The 26,055-nt window shown below is 39.6% G+C and overlaps 1 protein-coding gene across 4 annotated transcripts in view; it reads right to left on the bottom strand.

Annotated features, from left to right (window-relative positions):
• Positions 1-26,055, bottom strand: part of SLC8A1 (solute carrier family 8 member A1) — a 408,133-nt gene that overhangs the window by 311,242 nt on the left and 70,836 nt on the right. For 2 of the 4 annotated variants that reach the window (XM_057740995.1, XM_057740996.1), the window contains exon 2: positions 16,806-18,639. In XM_057740995.1, the coding sequence (XP_057596978.1) occupies positions 16,806-18,604 (1,799 nt within the window). In that variant the 5' untranslated portion in view covers positions 18,605-18,639. Of the gene's footprint in view, positions 1-16,805; positions 18,640-26,055 lie in introns of those variants that run through there. The other 2 variants (XM_057740999.1, XM_057740998.1) reach the window with 1 other exon arrangement.

The following is a 26,055-nucleotide window of genomic DNA, read 5'->3' as shown; positions in this document are numbered from 1 at the left end:
ATTTGTTTATAAGGCAGATATTTACTAATCTCTGGATAAATAGGTAAAAGTGTAACAGATGTAAATAAAAGAAGATGCATATGTTCTCATGAACAATAAGCTGACCAAGGCACTTGGTGAAGTGTTTCACTAGGTATTGCCTGAATTATACAGACTGATTTATCACCTAACAGCTTCTTAGAAAATTCCCTTCTTGAGTCTCATATTTTATACCAATTGAAAGAGGAAATGTATAAGAAGTAATGCAAGAAAAATAACCTAATGTTTAAATGGCACCTTAGTTATAAGAACAATTTAGAAACAGAAAACTAAAACCTTGATTTCCCTAATGTAAAAATATTGTTCATGCCCTTCAAGTATTTTATAAAATGAAACACAAATCAAAGTGATTACAGGGCTACTTATGACTGAAATTACATTGTTTGCTGTCTTTTATTTTAGGTATTGATTTTATTGGGAAACAGCATCCAATATTGAGACCAAAACCCTGGAAACTGTTGATGTTCTAGCTGCTGAGACAGACTGTGGGGAAGTAAACATCTGTACATGTTGGCATCTGTATATAGGGTTCCACGTGAGACATAGCAACCAGCTGTGTTTTAATGTGACGGTGTGACTGATGTGTGCCGAGCACACTGGGACCAGTGCATGATGTTACCTGTATATTCTGCTGAGTAACATGAGTGTGGTCAATTAAAACTCTTAGATTTATTTTTCACTACAGGATATTTCCAGGTCTAATAATTCTGATTCTGTATTTGCCTGATTGATTTTTCCTTGTGCTAAATTCTCTATTGTTCTTGCCTTGACTGATCTATAATCACCCATTACTTCATTAATTTAAATATTGAATTCTTCAAATATTTTTCTGCTCCATCCACTCATGCTCAAATGAAGACTTTTTTAGTTTCTTGGAAGTTTATTCACTGTTCATGTAGTTTTGCCATACCTTTTCCCTTTTTTATAAATCAATAAATAAGCCTCATTCGTCATATCTTTATGATGAGTCAATATATGTACTATAGAAAACAGAGAGTTAACTTGATTGGCATGAATTGGCTTATGCCTGGAGATCAATATATCGTGCTTTCTACTCCTATGCAGCCATCCTGAAAAAAATACCATAGTCTAAAAAAAAAAAGAAGAAAATGATGTATATTTATAATAAGACAGCAGGAATCAATATGAGAAAGCCCTATGCAGATAGTAACATTGGGGGAAAAAGACACAGATGGATCTGTGTCATCTGGATACCAAAGAGCATGGACCACCTGGCTCAGATGATTGTTGTAGGAGGGGACAGAGGAGTATGTACGGACAGGGCCCTGAGGGGTGTCCCTGGGATGCATGAATAATGACGGGGATAGCCTAAAGAGGTATGGCAGCTTAGAAGCTCACCAAGCATTTCTCTAGGCTTCCACAACCAAGTCTAAGAACACAGATGAGATAAGTCAAGGTCATGGGGTCTCAGGGGGGTGTAATGCCGCAAGTGATTACATTTTAAAGTTGGAAGGGACTTCGGAGATTCTCTTTTTTTTTCTTAAATAAAGACGTAATTGGTAACTTTTTGAGTGCCACAGACAGTACTACACTTACAATACAGATCTGCTTCTACAATTTCCCTGAAGACAGAGAAGAAAAAATCAATTGCTTAATCCATACAAAAAATAAAAAATAAAAAGGAAACCTGCCAATGTGGTTGGACTAGCAAACCACCAGAGTTGTGGTTTGGGCATAACGGATTCCCTCTTCCATTGCCTCTAATCTAATTAATTCCTCATATCTGTCTACATTCCAGCAGATGTGTTTACCAGCTACTTAGCATTAAGATGATTTTTGAATAGTTTCATTGAAAAAAAAAATGGATAAGATGTGGGTAAGTGAAGCAAACAGACAGAAACATCAAATACAAAGTCTCTCATTTCTGATGACTATTGCTCTCTTACTACAAATGTCTTTAGTAGAAACGCAATCTCTACTTTTCTGAAAGAGCACCACATGGAGAGTGGTTAAAATTAGGGTCATTATGCTATACTTCCTAATTATTGCAACTGCATAATTATTAATAATGCTCCCCTTTACTAGAAAAAGTGTTCTGATTTGGACAATACACAGTTACCCTAATACCCAGTGACAGGAAGGTTGATTTAAATAAGACATTGTAACAAATTTGATATGACCATTTTAACACATTAATCCAGTGGATGTATATAATTTTGCAACTTCAGAACATGTCAAGACTCCCTAAGAAATGATTTAAGCTTCACTTATTTGGTTATTATATTATTTGCTGTCTTTCAATGTGTTTCTTTTTTGTAAATGACTATGCCAAGAAAACTAAGGTACAGAGTGATTTAAAAACAAAAAGAACTACAAATCAAGTTTCCTCATACTTCACTGTAAAGTATTATTAGTGTCATGTGATTTTTTTAAAATGTCTTCTCTCAAAAGGACAGCAACCATTTCTTTTGAGATGGAAGAAAATGTATAGATCATTTACTTCAACTCTTTGATTTTACAGAAAACTGAGTTTACAGAAAACTGAAGCTCAGAGAAATTAAAAGACTTGCCCCAAGCTGCTGATCTGGTCAATGGTAGAGTCGGGTCTGAGGACTTGGATTCACACATGTGAACATGTGTTTCCTTCTGCATTCCATTCTGTCTCTTGAATTTTACTCTTTATTTAATTATTTAGATCCTCCTAGCATGGAGAAAAGTCATTAGAATCTAGCTTTCCCTCAAGCATCACATTTTTCAATAGGGAAAGTTATCAATAGATCAAAAAAATGAAGGACCCAAAATACAAATTTTAGTTTACCAACTTTTATCTCAGGGGCCAAAGTAAGATTGTTTCCATAAATCAGCATTTTAAAATGTCTTAGACTATTGATATTTGATTGCTTCTTAAACTAATGCAAAGAAGATCCTCCCAGTTCTGCATCTTGTCACTGACTTCAATGCAACAGACTTTCACAGGAAAGAATAGGAACTTTAGGAAGACTGTCTAAAGAGACATCATAGGGGATCGGGAGCTAAACTAAGAAAAACAAAACCAAGATTTATTTCTTAATATTCAGTCTAAGACAAAGTCTAATTGGCTTTAAAGCAAGTGTTAGGATTAGTTTTGCCAAACATTTAAAGGTAAAAGTTTTAAAAAATGTGTGTAAAGCAATGGATTTAAAAATAGTGAAAATCCCATCCTTAAAGTGCTTTTATTTCCTTCCTGACACAGACTGAAATACTGTGTTAGATATTGAGTTGAATTAGAATGTGTGTTTGAATTCAGGGAAATATGTTTACTTGCTGAATTTATCATATCAGTAAACTCTTCTTGTATGAAGATTTAGTAGATATATTATACTATAATTTCTTCTTGCATATATTTGATGCCCCCATCTGTCTAACACATATACAAATTTAGACAAATCATGCTTACTTAGAGATTATTTACCATCATGGAATCAGTCAATATGCTGTGAATATCCTGTATGGTCATAATTGTGAAAAAATTCATCACATTTTCAGATAGTTCAGATGAGCTCTCACCATACTTATCACACTTACTAAGAGGATTCAGCTTTTTTTTTTAACAAATGTGTTTGGAGATTATTATTTTAAAAAGAAGAAGAAAAAGAAAGGAAAGAAGAAAAATTAATCTAGTACAGTTGCAGACCAAGGGTTACTGAACTCCCACGGCACTTTGTATATGTCTCTATCATCATGGTTATATCACTTTGTGTTATAATTACTGTTCTTTTTTCCACTAAATTTTAAGCTTGGAAAAAAGGGACTCTCAATCTTCTTCAAATCTCTAGATTAAGCACAAAAGCCACAATTAAGAAGTTAATAGATTTCTGCTGAATTAACTGGTTGGTTAATACATGGATGGATGCAAGAAACAGAGTTGGTGAGGAATGAAGATGTTTAGACAATGTGGACAAAAGCAGCCTGTCAGGCATGAGGAGGGTTCATGGGTAAGTAGCTAATGTAACCAGCTTCTTTTAAGGCAGCATTATTAACATTGACATAAAAGGAATCACCCAAGTCCAAGGGCCTGTTTATTTGGGGGTAAGGCTGAGAATACAATCCTGGCATCATCACATGAGGAATTGCATTTCACAGCAATCATAATACAAGTAGACATTCCACTACTTCAACACAGCATATTACTATTCTTATTATTTCAGTCATAACCCTCCACCCAACTCTCTTTGCAACTTGACTGATCTCACAAAAACTTCTCAGGCATGTTTACATCATCATCCTAGGTATCCCTCAGAGGCAAGGAGATGCAGAGTGCAAAGAATCAAAATGCGACACCTTCCCCCTCCTTGGCCAAACAATTTAATCTAAGTGGAATCTTGTTAAAATACTCTTCAAAAGGATAATAAAAGAAATAATTGCCATGAAAGCTTTGTGGAAGTGAGAGTGGGTACCCAGCCAGGCAGCTTCTCCAGAGTCTGACTTGCTGATAGCATATGAAAGAGCTGTAGGATAAGTACCAGACCCAACAACCAACCACTTGCTGTAGGGTCAGGAACACCAGATGAGGTGTCAATAAACTACTTGGCTTCCAGCTTAGGCTCTGCTATTTATTACAACTCATCTCATCCTCTGAACTTAAGTTTTCTCATGTGTAGAAGTCTTCGTTGCCTCCCTCTTTCTTTCTGCTATCTATTCAAAAATGACTAGTGGAGCTCCTACTATGTGTGCTCACTGTGGCACTTTTTCTGCCCTGAAATAAATGCACTAATGTCTCAAAGGATTGGTGTGAAGATGAAATAGAGACATAGGAACCTTGAAAATAGCACAGTGTTACGTAAAAGGAAAAAGTCTGATCTCTGACCCTCCTGTGTTCTCTACTAGCCCTAGTTCTCTGGTCTCCATATTTTATCTTGCTCCCCTCCCACCCTCCACCAAAATTATGATTTTGCTGACGGGGTGTATTCTGGGCTGCCTCTTATACTTTTGATCATTTTCTGTAGCTATCATTTTTACTAGGCTAGTGGAGACAACTGCCTTGAGTGCCCCTCCCCTAAACACAAGCACATATATACACACACACCCCCAAGTACACACACATGCACCATACACACAGTCGCAAAACTCTGTAGTGTGTGTGTTTTAAGAAAAGGAAGAGAAGAAATCCCTCTGCCTAATTCCCAGCAAGCCTATCTTAGACTTCCATAAATAACCTGCTGGAAAGTAGCTAAAGGCAACAGGATAGCACCTAACATTTACTGAGCCCTTACTATACTATGGGTATGGGCTAACCAGATTTTATCCTTCGAAATAGGTTCTATGATCCTCATTCTATAGATGATGAAACTGAAACAGAGAGAGGTTGAATATTTATGAATCTAAGCAGTTGACGAGCGACAGAGCAAGGATTTAAACCCCGGCTGGTGTGGACCACAATCATTGCCCTCGCTCGTTACACTACTGCAGATGATGGTTCTGGGTGGCTGTGACAACCATCACAAAGACCATCCACTAAGGAAAGTGCTAAGACCTTCACTCTGAAGACTGTCATTTGTGTCCATAATGAATACCTACCACTTACTCTCACTCTGTATGCAAGTTAGGGAAGCAACACATTTTAAATGAACATAGCAGAGTTAGGCACACTGACAGCCTAACTATAAAAAGGGTACATGTATATATCCATATATGTGTGTATGTGTGTGTGTGTGTGTGTGTGTGTGTGTGTCTGTATATATATATATATATAGTCCTGGTAAATACAAGGACTCTAAACTCAGTAGACTTAAAGACTGGAAAACTTTACTGTAAGACCAAAGAACCAGATCCACCTCAAAACATCCCAAGGATTTCCTATGTGAGAACTGATTCTTAAATTAACAACCAAATAAGAACATAATAAGAGAATATAGTTCACAATGGCTATGGAAGTCATGGGATATTAGGAAAGATGTTCCTTTCCTACAAAAACTCAAACCTATAGAATATGCTCCAGTTATTCAAACAACTAATATGTGCAGGTTAATTTAGCTCTAGATACTGTCAAATAAATGAAAACTTAATATTCTTTATATTATTTTCTTACATTTACTTTTATATTTATAGATTTATTTACATTTCTTATATTTATTTTTCTTATATTTACTTTTATATTTATAGCTATACTTGTTTATATTTATTGTATTATTATTACATTATATTACTACTCAATATTCTACCATCCTATTAGACTATGTGTAGGTCAGATGAATCACTTCCTATAACATACCAATTTAAACCATCCCAGAACTCATCCATATAGAGTTCTTTTTCCATATTAACAACTCAGAAAGGACTCCCACAGCTTTCTTTCTTGCCTTGTTAATCTGTCGATCCTCCTCCAACATCGTGTCCAGATATTCTGAGATGCTGAGCTACCTGAGTCTGGGACCCCAAAGGCAATGAGCCAGCTGATTGAATTTCTGACTTGGTGGCTCCAATGTCTATATTAGCTTTGTCATTTATGCTCAATAAATTCAAATCATTTAGAGGAAAGACTCAGAGATGAGTGATATCCGCTTCCCCTCATAAGGCACAGGATTAGGAAACAAAGTGGAAGACATGTAGCTGTTCAGGTTCAAAGCCAACGTTGTGACCTTTCCCTACTCCATGTGTCTCTGAGCTCACGATGGCTATGAACAATGAATCAGATTTGAATCATTCCCAATCTCTACTCTTCTGATCTCTATTAGAGAGGGCAGCCAGATGGTGATGGGAGCCACCTGGGGGAGCGGGACAGAGAGGGAGCAGTGTGGCTCTCTTCTGGGGAAGAGCAGGCACATCGTGTGACTGCTGCTGCTAGCAGCCTAGCTGACAGCTCAGCATCATTCCTTGTCAGCCCAAACACCAGTGGCAAAAACCCCATCAAAAGGCACTGAGAGGATGGTGCTAAGGAAGGCAAGAAGGCACAGAGAAGCTTTAGGGGTGCGCAACAGTCACATCAGTGTAGAACTGAATATCTGTACAGCTACCTCCTCAAGCATGAGGTTCTCCATGGCAAGGGCCATGTCTTAGTCACCACTCTTGTCCCAGCATCTTACAAGGGATTTGACACAGGACAGGTATTCATAAAACATTTGCTCCATTCATCAATGGAGCAGGTACCAGCCCCACTGGATCCCACCAGCTTTCTCTGGCTTCTCAAACATACTCAGGCAACTGTATATACATTTGGTTCCAAGGAAAAGTGGCTGTCTGTTTTTAATAAAACAGCAGTTTGAGTGAATCCCTTGCCTATTTTCTTACTCTTAGACTGTATTTTGTTTGCTTGAGCAAGAATCTGAAATAATTCCAGGCTTCACTTCATTTTAGTAACAGCCGAAATCTAATCAGGGCTGTATATTCTCTGCCTCTGTCCCTCTTCCTACCTTCCTGCTTCCCTCTTTCGTTGTTCTCTGTCTACTCCCACCCTTTTCCTACTCTCCCTGCCTCCACTTCTCTCTCTTTCTCTCTCCTCCTCCTCCCATTGCCTCTCTATTCTCTCCCCTTCTCTTTCTACAAATTAAACAGAATAGCTCATTTTAAACACGGTGTCAAGTTAAGACTGTAACATTTAATGTGCTAGAATGAAAGCTATCCTTTGGGAATTGTTTTTGTTTTATTGTGGCCTAAAAATTAAACTCTATGTTAATAGGACTTAATTTTGTTTTCCCACCCCTATCTTGGTAAATAATAAATCTGTGTGCGCGCGAGAGAAAAGTTCTCTGTTGAAAGGGAACAGTTGGGGGCTTCTGTTAAATGCTGTAATTAATTATATTTATAAACATATTGGCCGTGAATTTGCTCCAAACAGACCAGTCATTCACCTGCAAAAGTTTTATAAATAAAATAAAACTTTACTTGAAAGCAAGTGAGTTACAGACACACCTGAATACTGAGTTTGTATAAAGTGTATATGAGTTGTCTTTGGACAGTCATCTGATTTTAGTTCGAAGTGTTTTTTTGTTGTTGTTGTTGCTGTCATTGTTCTTGTGCCCTAGAGAGAATGCAGGTCAAAAGCAAGAGTGACTTGGAATTGGACTTTGAAAAAAGCAGCTATAAATTCCATTTGCTGTGGGTAGATTTGTATCCATTGAACTGCCATGTGGGTCCCTTCTAGGAAAACCTCCTTAACCAAGAATTCTTTCTGTTAATGACCTCCAGGGGCAGAGGTTATAACTTTTGAAACTTAGTGGCAGTGCTGACACAAGGTAACAAGCATCCTCTGGTACCCCATGTCACCACTACTTTACATTGTTTTATAATATACAAAAAAGAAAGAGCAAGAAACTACTATTTTAAGAATGGAGAAAAGCTACATTCACTCCTCAGCCATATAAGGAAGTTAAATGTTACAGAGACACTGCAGGCAATAACAGAAAGCTACCAATAGGGTTTCTTTACTCTGGGAAAAGAGGAAATAAATACTGTGAGAGAGAAGGGAACAGACAATAATTTCGGCAGGTCAGGTACATGGAGGGATCTAGAGTTTTTCTTGCTTCTCAAACTCAGTGAATTGTGGCTCTTCTAGGTTGATGGAGTGTCAGGGGCAATGTTGTTCAAGAATTCCAGAAAAGATACATGACTGTTCTAGTTGCTCATCTTCGGTACTGCATGCCCACATGTAGCCAGGGTCACAGCACCATGACCTGCATGTTTGTCCCTGTCTCACCCATGAAAGCCACCTGGGGGAGGGACTAACGGCCCAGAGGAGGCAATGTAGCTTTTACAGTCAGGTGGTCCCATGGCTAAATTCTAGATCCCCCATTAGCTGTGTGACCCAAAGAAAGTTACTTACTTGCTAAGCCTCAATTTCTTCATCTGTAAAGTGAATATAATAGCACCTAACTAATAGAGTTGTGAGGATTAAGTCAAATAAATACTGCAAGGAAAACAGCATGAAACCTGGCTCTCAATACCTCTAAGTACCATCTCTGCCACCACTGTCATTTCCCACATCCCCATTACATCCAAAACCACCACCTCCAACACCACCACCATCATTACCACAAGCACCACCACCATATCCAAAACCACAGCGTCCAATACCACCACCATCACCACAACCATCAGTACCATTATCATCACCACCACCACTTTCACCACCTCCACCACCATCCCCACCCCCACCTACATACACCACTACCACCACCCTATCCAAAGTCACCACCTCCAACACCATCACCACCACTTCCAGTATCACTGCTATAATCACCACTACCACCATCACCTGCATTACCAACACCATCACCACCTTTACCACCATCATCCTTATTTTACAGGTGAAGAAACTAACTCAAAGCTTACGTAATTTGCTGAAAGTTACAAAACTAGTAGGGTTCAAAGAGCTCCAACTTGGATGTGGAACCCAAGTTAAGGGCTCCTCCTAAGTCCATCGTTTATCTCAGAAAGTCTAACATGGAAAAGCAGGGTAGTCTTGGTTTCAGGAGTCACCACAGAGCTTCAAGGGTACCCAGCATTCAGAATCTCTCACACCTAAGCTTAAAAATCTGTATCTAGAAATAAAATATCCCAGGCTGTATTATTGATATCTGAATTACCAGGCATAGTGAAATTTCCATGACTTCTGCTTTTTTGGCTGTTTTTGCCCCTTGCCTCCATATCTTCAACTGTCACAAAGAACACAATGCCTATTCCCCTATCTGACCCTGTGGGGACACTGTAAGAGGGAAAGAAAATGTCATGTAGAGCACGAGTCCTGGGGAGAAAGGCAGGAAATGAAAAGGCATTGTTTAGTTCACCTGGCTCTACAGCGAGACAGCTCTACAGGCCTGCGAAAAGAATGAGCTCTGGCTGGCTCAACCTTTGGCAAACAGACCTGGTATTACGTAGGCAGTCTGTTAAGCCAGGAGAGGAAGAAAATGAGGAGATTTCCTTTCATTCTTCCCGTATTGTTGACGCTTGTTTTCCCTTCCAGGACCTTCTGGACTTCCCCACTCCCAGGACAGAAAGGGCCAGGCAGTGCGGGAAGCCGGCAGCAGAACCCCACTAGCGGCTGGTCGGCTCCGTCGACACCTTCCACAGGGCTCCCCTCAGTTGGCTCACCCCAGGCAGTCACAAAGACCATCTCTAGCGCCATGGACCCACCTTACATTTGGCAGTCCTTTCCTGCTTTCCTGCCACCTGGCCCACAGCCATTACTATTCTGCTGTTGCAAGGATGACCCCTAAGAGCTGCATGGCATTTACAACGTAATGGGGCCTAATAGCTTTCCTATCCCAAAGAATGAATCTCCAGCAAACAGATTTCAGGAACCATGATGGAACATGATGGAGATACTTTATAGGAAAACCTCTGTGGTTCTCAAGATACTGTAACCCATAGGCAATTTTCTACACCTCAGCTAACAAAGACAGAGCAGTGTAACAACAAATAAAACCCTATTATAGATGTTATATCCTCAAGGTGGCTCCATTCAAAACAATGAGGCATGCGTAAACCTCCTTCCATGGGTTTCCACTGTCCTCAGGAAAGAAAACCAAATCTCTTCCCACTTCACAATTTGATGTGACATCTGCTTGGGTTCTACCAAGATGGTGGTCATACACTGGTAACGCTGAGAAAATGGAGCGAGGGGAGTAGGCAAAATGGGTTAAGGGCTGCTCCAGTGGCTATAGGATTAAACGAAATCAAAGCCATTTCTAGAGACCAAGAACTAATTCACTAAGTGCTAAAGAAAATACTGACAACATTTTACTAGAAACCTTGTAAAGTTCGTTTAGAAACTATAAGAGGCAATGAGATACAGAGGGGTGAGCACATAAGCTTTTTGTTAAAAGTAAGGTTCTTGTTATTTAACAATTTTTATGTTATTGTATCGATAGTAAAAAGCACTTGACGAGATCTACCTTCTTAACAGATTTTTAAGTGTACCACATGATATTGTTAACTACACTACAACGTACAAAGTTGTACAGGAGACTTCTAGAATGTACTCATTTTGCATTACTGAAACTTTATACCTGTTAATTAAAACACACCCTTTTCCCTCCCCTTTCCCCTGGCAACCACAATTCTACTCTTTGCTTCTATGAGTGATGTCTCCTATCTATTTTAGATATCTCATATAAGTAGAATCATGCAGTATTGGTCGCTCTGTGATTGGCTTAAAGGGATATATACTCAGATTAATTTAAATGCCCTCATAATGACTTAAATCCCATTAGATGAAATAATGCCAGTTACAACAACATGGATGGACCTAGAGATTATCATATTAAGTGAAGTAAGTCAGAAGGAGAAAGACAAATACCATATGATGTCACTTGTATGTGGAATCTAGAATATGACACAAATGAACTTATCTACGAAACAGAAAGACTCACAGACATACAGAACAGACTTCTGGTTGCCAAGGGGGAGGGGAGCATGGGAGAAGGGATTAGCAGATGCAAAGCAGCATATATAGAATGGATAAGCAACAAGTTCCTACTACATAGCACAGGGAACTATAATCAATATACTGGGATAAACCATAATGGAAAAGAATATAAAAAAGAATATGTGTGTGTGTGTGTGTGTGTGTGTGTATGTGTGTGTGTGTATCTATATCTGAATCACTTTGCTGTATAGCTGAAATTAACACAACATTGTAAATCAACTATACTTCAATTAAAAAAATTAAATCCCATTAAATAAAATGAATGTTCACTGAGTCTTTCATTAACATGGAGAACCATCCTATTTACCGAAAATGTCCATATACCCAGGTTTACCAAGTTATGATTGCATCTTAAAATGCACATCACATTTTTCTCTCCAATTATGCCTTCTGTGAATGCAAATTTTCGCCCCAGATTAAGGCTTCTCCTACAACTTATACCTTATCTTTGTAATGATGTTTGTACTTATCAAAATATGTTATCTCATTATCTCCCATTTTAGAGTATTTGGAGGATATTTCTTCTGTTTTTTTCATAATGATTAGCCCAGTGCTGAACGCAAATCAGTAGCTTAATAAGTATGTGCAGATTGATTGATATAAAAATTCTTCTCTAACCCTGAACCAGAGAAGCGATCAGCCCCCTATGTGATGGCCTTGAATGATGACTCAGAAGAGAATCCATAATTTCAGCACTTCAGTGTGTCTAAACTATGACATCTCCTTATTTACTGAGATAAAATTTCTTTACATAACTATATTATAACCCCAAACTCTAATCAGCAGTGGGAAAATGAGATTACAACAGCAAACGTGGTAATCTGGTTGACATGGTAAACAACCCTTTTGCACATAGGCAAACTTAGGCTCCTGGCAGTTGTGAATTAGAACTTGTAAATTTTTTTTTTTTTTTTTGGCTCTTACCCTGTCCTTTTTTTTTATAATAGTTATGCATTCATGAAAACATATACATTTATAAAAACATTTCTTGCATTTATAATTTAGATTTTCAGATGAAACTACGTGTGGTTTGCTTTTAAGAAGAGATAAATATTCCGGTCTGAAAAGATAATCCACCAAAGCAGAAGTCCATTAAAACCCTAAAATTATTTCACTTAAATTTTTTACATTACACAGGAAAATTTTATGTCAATGTAAAATATCATGTTTCCATCATTTTGATAGGCTAAATGTTGCACGTAAAATTCTCCTGCCACAAAGTAAATCTTGAATACATTGGATTCAAGGTAGTATGTGCTAATAGCCTTTCTTGTATTTTCTCTAGCATTGTTCATCACTTCTGACTCCCCACATACACAGTGTCATTCTTGTTCTGACCATTTAAAATTTTCTTAATTTTTTTTCATTTTTTTTTATCGCTGACTGCCTTCTCATATTACATTTGTTCTACTCTCAGAATTGAATTGCTATCTCATATAGCCTTGTCTTTATTCCTTGAGATTCTATAGAGCAAGAAAAGAACACTGGTAATATAAATAGCTAAAACAAAGTACCTTATTTTTTCTGGAATATAGTAATGATTCCATAAAACCAATATAATACTAAAAATTTCTTTTCTATGTGTTTTTCAAAAAAAGTGATGTAAATATTTTGCATACAAGAGCTACATTTGTTGACATGTCTTGCATATTGTATTTGCTAGAGTTAATGAAATTACAATCAAACTTGAAACCATAATAGTCATTAAAGCCAAATTAATTTTGGACAGATCCATTGCTTAACAAATTATGGCTAGAGACTCCCAGAAAAATGATTTGCTAAGCAAGACATTTGTAAATTTTTCAACCTACATACTTTGTTTTCCAACTTTGCATTTTAAATGTATAATGGTAAATGCTTATGATCTTTTGAGTAACCTTCCAAAAATGATATTATTGCTGGGCTATAACTAAGTAATTAAATTTGATTTGTATCTACACTAGTTAATTAACCTTAACATTTTCCAGAACAGTCGAGCTAATGTTAGACCTTGAAAACCCAAACAATATTTTGTGATAATTATTACCACTAAACTAGCATCACTAAAGAATAAACATTAGTAGCACTTCAAATCTGTGGATGTCACCTACCAAACCACAAATCAAAATTAGCATATTTTTCACTTATTTTTTTATTAGCTGTTAACATTAGACAGAATTCCCTGTTGAAAGTCAAGGTTAGCTGGCATGGGCTTAGTATTTGTCATTGATTGAGTTTATACAAAAGCATATTCTAAGTGTTAATTATATCTATTTAATGAGTTTTCGCATTGTCATTTTCAAATGTTTTGCATAGATTACATTTTATTACAGACTACAAGCACCGCTTACCACTTATCAATATTTTCCTCAAATATGGACTTTGATTTAAAAAAGGTCAAGTTGAAATAATTCAAGTCATTCACACAAAGTATGAATGAACAGATACAGACATGCTTATTTTATAAATTTAAATGACTTCTACACTAAATATGAGGTCAAAGATTAGGAGTCTATCTTGTCCTTGAAAACAATGAGTCAATAAAGCTGACTGCCTCTTGATCTCATCCCTGATAAGATTGGACCCTATTTCAACCTTGGTTCATGGCTGCTTAAAATTAGATATACTTTAAATCCAGGCTTTTTCAGGAATCTCTTTATGCTGCTCTGGAAAGAATCATAAATTCTGGCTTCATGTACATCATTAGACAAACCTATATATATATATATATATATATATATATATATATAGTGGTGTCAATAGTCCCATCTATGTACTAGGTTTTTGAGAAAGTCATCTCTCAAGACTAACTATGTAAGTGGATGAAATACAAATTCATTTTTTAAAGATAAATTGTGTCTACATGGTTCAACTAGACTGCATGATGACAAACTCTCTTTCACTTGGATCTGACTGTGTGGACCTGACACTGGAAACAACTACCTGAGTGAAAATGATCCATAAAAAGAAAGAATGAGGGATCTTTGATAATATTATGTTTTTCTAGAAGCATTCTGTTTGAATCCTTGGTGCCTAGCTTAAGGCTAAGTCCCAGTCACCATGACAAATTTATTCAAGCAACAAACCTATTAACCATCTACAAACCTCATCAGTAGTAAAACTCTATAAGATTAAGACAAAAACTCCTTAAAATTAAAATTATAGAAGGGAGAAAAGAATGTAGGACTGTAATTTCACTTCACTTATAAATATAATGTTTTGCCATTGCTAAAACATTAGCAAACTTATTTCAACTTAGCAAATAAAATATAGGAAGAATTTTTTAAAACTAGGAACTGGCCATTGAGCTAGAATACTCCTAAGAGCATACATAAAGAGATGTTGATAATTCCACCAATTCGTACCAGTTTTCACAAGATATCTAAATTTGTAAAGCTGAAATTTGGCAATATTCCTTCCTTAGCAAGAATTAAATCAATTTAATGGCATAGGGTGAATGTTTGAAACAGAGCTTGACAGAATAAATTATACCATCAAATCACTGCCTCTTCTTCCCTCTTCTTCTACTACATTGTGCCCAAAAGAAAGTTATTTATTTATGCTTTGATAAAAGTCCTGGACAGCAGACTAGACAGGGAAAGCCTACCTCTCAAACACATACAGAACCATTACTCTCGAGAGAAAGCAAGATCAAATTTTCTTGAGAAAACATCCTAAGTACAATGAGTAAACAAAATAAAACACCAATTTGGTCATATTTAAGAGGTACCCTTGTGAGTTCATTTAATAACATGCAATGTTCCTTTAACAACATGAAATAGCACCTGTAATCCATGTACAAGTGTCTCCAATACAATTGGATATTATTCAATAATTCAATAATTGAATTCAATAACTGAAATGACTATAAAATGTAATGAGCAAGAATTCCTAGCAAAGAAATAAAGTTTATGTGCTAATATGGGGAGGGTCACACTCAATGTAGGCCTTTGCGAAAATCCTTCCTTGGGTGTGCAGGATATCCATTTGCTATTATATTACTATCTTTCAGCAAAATATCTGTCCCAACAAAACACATCTCACTAAGTAGAACATTAACAACATAGGAACCAACGTAAAATAGTCAGCAAAAGATCTCCCCACACACTCATCTGAAGATGGCTATTATCTCTCTTTGCTTGATTTGTGACATCACATGAATTGTTCATCGCTGTAAAACGTCAAAGAGCTGAAAAACACTGGAAGGCTCCTTCAGGAAAACCTGTTTCCTCTGTGCATCCCCACCCCTCCACCCCTCAGCCCGTTTGTTTTCCCTTCACTTACTGTAGAAGAAATCTCATCTTGGAGAGAATGCACCTGCCATTTGATATATCACATGCCATTTACACAAGAGTTAACCATTTTGAGAACAAACTATATTTTATATTGTTTCTCCTGAAACTCCTAAGTTGCCAATGATTCCACCAACATAATCATTCATTTGAATGTCCTTTCGTTGCACTGCAGATGTTGTAAATAGTTTCCTTTCTTCCTTCCTTCCAGTTTGGATATTGCTCATTGAGTCACATTTTCTGGTTTGCTTTGGGTGAGTGCAGTGCTCCCGGCCCTAGGCAAGGAAGGAGGAAAAGCTCTCTAAACAGCAGCTGCCTTTGGAAGAATTATTGCACAACCAGACATTCTGTGTTAAAGCATTGGCAAGTGTCACTGTAAAGTGTCAATAGGAAAAGTAAATTGTTTCCCACTTCTCTTCTCTGACCTGCTCCCTGTCAACTCAGATGCTTGGACAGTATCTTACTTCTCTCCCCATCCCTATACAAGTAGGGTAAAAGGGTTTGTTTAATCATGTAAAGTAAAATCAAATTGGAACTAAATAAGAGCTCTATGACTTTTCCCCATTGGCATAAAACTGAAAAGGCAGGATTGGTCATTAAGTCATAATTACGCATTAGCATTTAAGCAGAAACATTATATTATCAAAAAACAGTGTCAGATAAAAGCAGGAGAAATCCTTTCAGCCAGCCCTGATAGTCAGGAAATTCTCTTCAGGGATGTTTCCTTTTTGGGCCTTCCCAGTTTGTACTCAGTAATGAAGTTAGGGCATAATGTGATGTTTTCAATATTCCCTTTCTGTGTGTATATTACATGATCAAGACAGAATACAAATTTTCAACCCATCATAAATGGTTGGATAAATTGTGTCAGAAGATTCATTCTATCATGATCTATAAATGTACTTAAAAACTGTAAAAGTATAAAAGTGAAAATAAAATAAAATTACGATCTCTGCATATACAGTATTTTGATCAGTGGCACACGAGCTAGAAACTAGGGTATTTTGATATTTTAAAGTGGTCTCGTAAAGTATTCCATTCTTTCTCCACCATTTAGTTTTAAAAAACACGCGCACATTTGCTCATCCCCAAACGCACTCAATCACACACATAGGTATAAAAAAAGAACTTACACAATTTCGTCGTTCTGGAACTCAAGCTCTCCGCACGTGTCCTCAAAGTCCTCCCCTCCGCCTCTGGCGGTCCCTTCAATGGTTTTATAAGGAACGATAACATTTCCGCGCGCTCCAGATGTTCTCAACACTTTCACCTCCATGATGCCAATGCTCTCACTCACATGAGTCACAGCTTCCTCAAAAGTAAAGATGCCTGCGTGGTCATCATCAAAAATAGTCACGGTGGCGGTGGAGGGGGACCCCAGGCAAGCGAGTGCAGAGACATGATTGGCTTCCAGGATGCCATCTTCCGAGGCTTCAGAAGATACCTTGACATTGCTGAGATGTACAAGGAAATTCTCATCTTCCTCAAAGATGTCATCATCAATGATGCCAACTCTGATTTCCTTCTGGGTCTCACCAGGCTTGAAGACCACAGTTCCTTCAGTGAATTCGTAATCAGACCCAGCATTGGCTGTGCCATCCTCTGTTCTGAAGTCAACAAACACAGTGTTGGTCAAATCACCACCTCTACGCATAATGGTCAGGGCTACTGTACCGCAGTTCTCCAGACACTGATATGTCCCTTGTTCAAAGAAGATCTTACTGACAGGGTCATTTTCAGTCACTTCCGTGTTGACCTCGTGCATACTGACAGCCTTCCTGGCTTGGTCAGCTGCATGCCTCTTTAAAATGTTGCCCGCTCCGGTCATCAGGCGGGTAGCCTGAATGCGGTAAAACGCTCGACTTTTTTGCTGCTGACTTAAGACTTGGTAGTTGGCTAATTCTATTAATTGCTCTATTTCCTTCTCTGGATGCTTCTGCTTGAGTTCCTTCAGAATCCTAGCCATTTCTCGCCTGGCTTCTTCATCATCTTGGTCCCTTTCATCGACCTCCAGAACTAGAGCGCCATCTAAGAAACTGTCAACGTGAGAATTGACCACTTTCCCATCCATTTCAATTTCTGTCTTGGAAGATGGCCGGTCCCCTTCATGTTCAATAATCATTCCCCTCTGCTTGCCAGCCCGGTACCTCTTGTAGACATACTTGTAAAACAGAAGCCTCCTATCTGCCACCCAAGCAAACACAACACAGATGGGAAAGAAGAAGAAAGTAAGTAAACCTTCCCAGACCTCCACGACCCCAGGAGAGATGACAGACAAAATGATGTAAAGCCAGGTATAGGCAAAGATGCTCCAGGCTGCCGTCACAAAGAACACACGCAAATGCTTGATCTTCCTTGTCTCCCCGTCCGGGACGACGTAAACACAAAGCGCAATAATGATGAACATGTTGAATGCGGCGCTCCCCACGATGGTGCTAGGACCGAGGTCTCCTGCGGTGAAGTTATGGCCGCACACCTCAATTACTGAAAGCAGAATCTCTGGAGCTGAAGATCCCAGGGCCATCAGGGTCAGGTTGGACACCGTCTCATTCCAGATCCTCACAGTTGTCTTGGTGGTCTCTCCATTGGGTTTCTTTATGGTGATTTCTTTTTCTTGAGACGTGATGACTTCTATAGAGGACATGAATCGGTCAGCAATGATAGAGACTCCAAGAAACATGTAGACCATGGCCACAAAATACACAGTCGCTCTAGCAATTTTGTCCCCAAAGGAAGGGTCTTGGGGCTCCCAAATGGGTAAAATCACTCCTCTCTTACAGTAATAGGAGCCAGTACACTCGCCGGTTTCATTGCCTTCTCCTTCCATTTCTGTCTCAGCACTTACATGGTCCACGTGAGAAAACAAGAGAGCCACCATGGCTAACACATGAAACCCCATCGAAAAGGTGGGTGAGAGACTGAATTGCAGCATGTTGGACAACGGCAGAGTTCAATTGTCCCAACCTACTGGAAAAAATAAGATAGGGGAAGGGTGGGAAAAAAATCACATCATTAGATCCAGATCCAAAGCATGACTAATTACTTATTTTTATTACTTTTACCAACGATTTGTTTATATTTGACTATCACAACATCTATGGTGAATCATGATTCTAAGAACCCATCTGTGATTAAGCAATCCTTGGTAACGTTTACAGCCCAGTCTCTCCACTTGTGGATTTTCTACATGTAGTCCCTGTTCACTGAGCAATGTACACAGCTGACTTATTGGAATGAAACGTTCAATTATATCCTTGCCTTGTTGAATACACATGCATGCATGCTAAAAGCCAATGAGAGAAAAACAAAAACTTCTGACGCATTAAATACTTCTCTCCTTGTTGCTAAAGCAGATTTCCTTTTAAATTGTGGTTAGTACAATTACCTTCCAGAAACTGTGTCCTTGCCAAAATCACCTTAAGAGTGATGCTATGAAATTTAGACTCTAAAAATCCTACCAGCGCAAGGCTTGGTGATGATCTTAAATTCTGGAGCATAGCTTCCACTGCCTTTCATGAAATTGTGTGCTATGGCTCTTGGAAACAAAGAAAAATCTTCAAGCTTGTCAGCAATCAAAGCTCAATGGTATTTGTACTTGAGGCTAAAAAATCTGCTGTAAGGTAGTATTTCTACACATTAAGTACAGTTTTTAAAAGCCTGTTTTGATGAGAGCACATTTCCTCCTAATTTTCAGCCAGCCCAGGTCTCCTGATGCGTTAGCAGCCAGGCATCTGGTCCTTCAAGCACTGCTCTTCACATCTGTGCACAGATCTCGCTCTAGAATCTGCAGGCTGCCCACAACAGGAAAGGGAGATAAGCACGCCCAGGTCTAGGCATGTGTAAGACTCTTGCCTGGCAGGCTGTGAAATCAGAGTTATCAGCCATAAAATGTTCCTTCTCCGTGTCGATGTCAGACTTTCCGTGGTCATTCTAAAACATATATTAGTTCTAAGGAGGATTCAAGTGACCCCAAAATGAAGGGGCAATAATTCCCATCTAAATTAGCTCATGTGGCAAAATGACAGTGAGCACAAAGTATACACACGACGAAGGGCTGTAGGCAGTTAGCGATACGGTAGCAGCATCACTGGTGGGGGGAAGGCAGGTTCATGGTGGCTCCACCCACCACTTCGCTTTCCTTACCAAGCTTTGTGCCTCTCAGCAACCTTGTCTCACCTCTGTTTCCAAAGCTTTGGTGAATAGGGAGGTGTGCTGAAGCAAGGAAGGGTCTGCTCCAAGTCAGGGTAACTGTGGTCTGGAAAACCAGTTACGACATCAGAAAACATGGAGATAAGAAGGGTCCTGAGTCAGAGCTTAGCCCTGTGGCCTTACATGAAGTTGAAAGTGGAGCCGGGTTAGGTACCTTCATAGCCTCAGGCTGTGTGAGAGTCACTCCCACATTCACCTACACTCTCTGGCCAGGGTTTGCTGCTGATGGTTTATATTGAAAATTATGGGACTTCCCTGGTGGCGCAGTGTTTAAGAATCCACCTGCCAGTGCAGGCAACACAGGTTCGATCCCTGATCCAGAAAGATCCCACATGCCTCAGAGCAACTAAGCCCTCGAGCCACAACTACTGAGCCCAAGTGCCGCAACTACTGAAGCCCACACACCTACGGCCCGTGCTCCACAACAAGAGAAACCTCCACACTGAGAAGCCTGAGCACTGCAATGAAGAGTAGATACCACTCTCCACAACTAGAGAAAGCCCACGTGCAGCAATGAAGACCCAACGCAGCCAATAAATTAATTAATTAATTAATTAATAAAAAAGAAAACAGCACCAGGGCCCAGGAGAACCCCCACCCTGACCCAGCATATTCTGGCACCCCTTCAGCGAGCCCACCATCACCGAAAGCCCTTTTTTTTTAAAAAAGCTCATCACTGTTGGGAAATAAGCTTTGACATTTTTCCCATGCTAAAGAAGACATAGCAGAGGGATGTGGTGGTGGAATTCCATTTTAAATAAAAGGTCGAAAAATAGAAGAAGCATATTTTCAAAACATGCCAAAGTTCATGGTCAGTGTGTCTACTTGTTCAGTCATTATCGGGCTTAGGTGGGTTATAGGGTCTCTTCTTTAAATAAGATGACGTTGAACCAGCCTGTAAGAGCAGTGGCAGATCTAGTTCTAACTCCCTTATGCAGCAATTTATTCCACATATTTATGAGAGCTGCCCAGGTTTTAAAATTTTAGAAGGATATGCTAGGCTCTCTTCTAGGTCCTGAGAATTCATCAATGAAGTTTTTAAAAAAATTCTCCATCTTCATGGACCTTATATTCTAATGGGGAGGAAACGAACAAATAAATATGTCAGATGGTAAAAAGTGCTGTCCTGGTGGGGGGTGGGGAGCAATTTCAATAGGACAGGAAGTCTATATGTGTCAGTGTGTGAGTGTGTCAGGGTGTGTACACACACAGCATGCATGATTTTACAATAGATGGTTTAAAGGAGGCCTCTCTGATAAGGTGACATTTGAGCAAAGTCCTGAAAGAAGAAACGGCCCGAGCTTTGTGGATATTTGCAGGAAGAGAATTCCAAGATAAGCACAAAGACTGTGGTGAGAATCGTGCTTTCCATAGTCTGGGAACCACGAAGACACCAGTGTGCCCGAGAGGGCAGTGAGTAAGGGGAGCAGGGCTCAGGAGCTGGGAACACAGTGGGGATGGATGAGGGGCACTGAGGCCACTGTAAGACATTGGCTTTGACTGTGAGGGAGAGGGAATTTATAGGGAGGTTCAGATCAGAAGTGTGATATGAGCTGATTTTCCTTTTAAAATGATCTCTCTGCTGGTTCAGTGAAGAATAGACTATAGGGTTAAGAGTAGAAACAAGGAAGCCAGTACTAGTCTATTATAAAAAAAAATTCAGATTTATAAATGACCCCAATGCCTGGCAGGTATATAAAATGATACAGTAAAGATCTAAAGTTTTAAAAGGAGAAAGAAACATTTGCCACGACCCTTTTGGAAGGTTTGCAAGTTAAAACATCTTGGTAACCTGTAAGGATCAGAAAGGTTAAGCATTTGCTCACAGAGAAGAGTACAGAACACAGAGAGCCAACACTGAGCAGAGCCTCGAGGCTATGCCTGTCTCCAGGACTGAGAGAATTAATCACTCCCTTCAAATTACTGCCAACCTCATCATTCCATTCCTCACATTTCAGCCAAAACAAACTTCCTAAAGTGCAGATTAGACGCTCTCACTCCCCTTAAAACCCTTCATGGGTTGCCTACTGCCCTGAAGACAAACACAAACCCTCTCAATAGGCTGTTTAGACCTTTTAGGATCTGGCCTCTGAGCTCCAGAATATGGGAATCTTCTCCATTCTCTGAACGTGACAACATCTTCTTACCTCCAGGTCTTTGCAGATTGTGTTTTCTGTGTCCCAAACTATTTTTCTTCTTAGAAGCAAGTTTCAAAATGGCATAACAGCAAGTCACAGTTGATTGTCTGAGACTATAATACCAGGCTCCATTCTCAAACACTGTCCCAGACACCATGCTAAATTCTTTACAGGGGTCATTATATCTAATACTTCCAAGAACCAGCACTGCCCTGTTACATGACTCCTGATGTTGCCAGTTCCATTAGAGTCTGTGTGAATAGCAACCCCTGGACTTGTGCAGTGCACAGTACCCTAACAATAACCCAGTATAATAGATACAAGCCCATTTTGTAGGTGGGAAGACTGAGGCTCAGACAGGTTAAGTACTTGCTGTAAGTCAGACAGATAGTAACTAAGATTCAAAGCCTGGTCTGTCTCTGAGACTGATATTATTTACTTCTCCATTCTACCATCCCTGATAATGTGTAAAGCAATCTTTGAGAATGACTGGATTTGGGTTTGGACTAGCACATTGGAAAACCTCTTGGCTTCCAAGCAGAGCACCTAGGTAGCAAAGTCCCATGGAAGGATTCCAACAAGCCTGGTTTTATCTTATGGATTAGAGACTCAGACAAGCATCCACAGCTCTGAGGTAATCTGTGGGCTAGGATGTTCCTAGAGACAGCTGCCCCCCGCCCCACTCTCCCATCCTTTTAGCAATTACCTGGCAACCTCTCCGGCAAGTACTCTCAGGGCAATCTCTTAAGTCTGCTGAGAAGAAGACCTGCCCCAACCTACATCTCCCAATATGTTCTCAGCCAAAAGAGCGGATGGAGCAGTCAAAATCCATCATCACCATCAGAGAAAAAGGAAGGGGGCTTCTGAGGTTAACTCAAAAATGTCACAATTATATTCAAAAGGTGTCAGTAGTCTAATATGTGAAGTCAGTGGACAAAAAACACTGCTATAGCGTATTGGCCATTAAAGCATCTGGAAAGAATTCTCTGGACTTCAGTTTCTTTCTTTATTAAATTAACACCAAATTCAAATGCTTGTGAGGATGTGGGGTAGGTGTCATCTAAATAAGAGTCCCTTCTTCACTTTTTGTCTCCATTCTTTTGGGATCTTGCCTCTGTCATCACATGCAAACAGATCTAGCTGACTCTCCCACCTGAATCTTCAAATATATATTTCCATCAAAATTAAGCAGGAATTAGAGGCTGTTGATATGTTGGTCTGCTGCCTGGCCTTCTTATCTCCTGCCCTGATCTACTGAACTCCATAACAAGGGGTAGACTGATCTTCATGGTGGTCGCAGATCAACTCTTACATCCACGGTCAGTTCTTACTTAGAAATATCCATTACATCATCCAAATGAGCCTTCAGCACAGTAGCAAGAATACTCACATTATCTTCTGCTCACTATTTATTTTAAAACAGACCAAACAGCTCCAGAACCTATTGATGGCAGACCTGAATGGCACTGACAAAGGATGCTGAACCGGTTTCAAAGTGTGTGAGCCCAACAACCTGTGTTGAAGGGAGAGGTCACAGAAATGGAAGTATGTACTTACAAGACAGATCTTTATCAAACCGCCACAGCGGAGGTCCAAGGAGTAGTTAGGCAGCCCAGCAGTGGGGAGCTATAGCAGTTGTGACCACAAGGAGAACTGACTCAGAGAGAAGGAATACCTCTGGCATTCTCACCAGTCCTGTGCTTGAGGCGGCCTAATCTCATTCTGCTGATTGGCAGCTGGGGTTATTCCAAGGAACTCCTTAACTCTCCATCAGGACCTGGAATCCCCTTCTATGTGATTCTTGCTGACTGAAAGCCTCAAAGCTAAGCAATGAATCTGTTTCTAAGGCAACTGTAAAGCAGCCATAAATTCTTATCCACTACAGATGCAAGCACTTCCAAATGCTTCTAGACAAAGAGATGATGCCAGAGGATGACTTTCCTTATCTGATCAGCCACTGAGGGTACCCATTACTGTTCTGGCCCCAACCTCAGGCCACCAGGCCGTGAACACACTTCAGAAAGGAGCTCGTTCAGTTTCCACAGCAATGCCCTGCTATTACTTTTTTTCTTTCCCCAAAGAGAGAGCTTCTTTGCTGCCTGATAAATGAGGACATGTCCTCTAGGAGACAAGCAATGAGACATCACATAAGGGGCTCTGGCCCTCCTGCCTAAACTTACAAGACTAGAGTCAGGATCCTCTTCCACGTCAGAAAACACCCACCGCAGTCACCAAAGGTAGCAACTGGGGTACTGATCAGGCAATGAGGCCAAGAAAAGAAAGATGGGTTTAGGATTTAGGATAATGAAGATGTTATTGAAAAGTCATGAGACCCTTTTACCCTACTTTGTTTTTCTATATAGGACTTACTACTTTTTTTATTGAAGTATAGTTGATTTACAGTGCTGTGTTAATTTCTGCTATACAGCAAAGTGACTCAGTTATATCCATATATACATTCTTTTTATATTCTTTTCCATTGTGGTTTATCTTGGGATATTGAATATAATTCCTTGTGCTGTACAGTAGGACCTTGTTGTTTATTCTGTACATAATAGTTTGCACCTACTAACTGCAAACTCCCAGTCTACCCCTCCCCCACCTCCCAACCACAAGTCTGTTCTCTAAGTCTGTGAGTCTTAGAACTTATTACTCTTCATGCACTACAGAATTTATGCAGTGGTTCTGCTTATTGTCCCTCTCTGTCTCTGTCTCCCTCTCTAACAGATGTAAACTCTGTAAGGGAAGGAGTTTCTGTCTCTTTTGTTTACTGATTTCTTTCTCTTTTGTGCACACAGTTCCTAGAGCAGAGTCTGCTATATGGAAGATGCACAGCACCTGCTTTTATTAAATGAATAAAACAGTTCTCAGTGGGTAATGTGCTGAGTCACCGAATCTTTGCTGTTGAATCAGAATCTGGGAGCTGGACCTAGACATATGCATTTAGAAACGTTCCCTATGCAAAATGGATGCCCCTAAAATGAGCAGAGGCCAGTATCAGACTGAAAAGCTAATGTCAGTGTTGGGTAGAGGAGAGGGATCCTGATTCAGAGTCGTGCACAGAGAACCTCAGGCTGGAAAACCTGATCTCCAGCATCAGGAGAGGGGCTGGCACCCTGACATCTTCCCCAGCACCTGGGTACGGGTTCTTCTGTACCAGCCCTGGCTTGCTGATTTCTTTTGGCATGCCAAGATCATCTGCTCTGTTGAGAGGGTCCTAATATTTTTGAACATCCTCAAAGGAGCATATCTTCTCTCCTTTCAGGATAATAAAAAGACATGTAGTCAAACACCAACCCCAAATCACCTCTCCTACAGAGGCTGCATAAACGGGAAAGAGCACTAAGAACTGAAATATATTACCTCTGCATACTGACATGGAAATATGGGTAGAAGGAAGGCAGCCGGTGAATAAAGAGAGAGTCTTCCGATAGTAAATAAGTAAGGAAGAATTTGAAGGGAAGATACTCTGCTAAGCTTAGTCTCCATGTAGTCAGCCAGGACTGTCCTCAGATTTGTCCTGCCAGGGCCAAGGGAAGGGCCCTACTCAGGGGCCTTTATGACAATCCTGACTGCCACCATTGACTGAGCACTTGCTTTGTCCCAGGTGCTATACTGATTCCTCTGCACTCATTATCTTTTCTGATGATATTGCAAGGAGATATTGTCATTCCCATCTTACAAATAAGAAAAATAAATGGTTCATCAAGGTAAACTGGGCTGAAATCATACAAACATAAGTGCCAGCTAGGATTTTAATCCAGCTACTTTGCAGGATAACCAGAATGCTTTCCAAACTGGCAGCACCTTTTTGTTTATTTGTTTGTTTTCACTACACAGGGTAACAATACTGTTCTGTCTTAGCAAAGAGCTCCTTACCTGGGTATCAATACTTAGTACAGAATAACCTTTCCATCTGCCTCTCTTTCCTACCTGAATTAATGTGTCTTTGCACCATCTCATCCAGAGCCTTTCACGTTTCCCTCTCTTATCTCATGCCTCCCCACCCACCAAGGAAGGATTTTGTAAGCACTCC

This window comes from Hippopotamus amphibius, chromosome 7 (assembly GCF_030028045.1).
Source record: "Hippopotamus amphibius kiboko isolate mHipAmp2 chromosome 7, mHipAmp2.hap2, whole genome shotgun sequence".
Lineage (NCBI taxonomy): Eukaryota > Metazoa > Chordata > Mammalia > Artiodactyla > Hippopotamidae > Hippopotamus > Hippopotamus amphibius.
The sequence above is the reverse complement of the archived record's forward strand: the minus strand, read 5'-3'. Positions and strand labels throughout refer to the sequence as shown.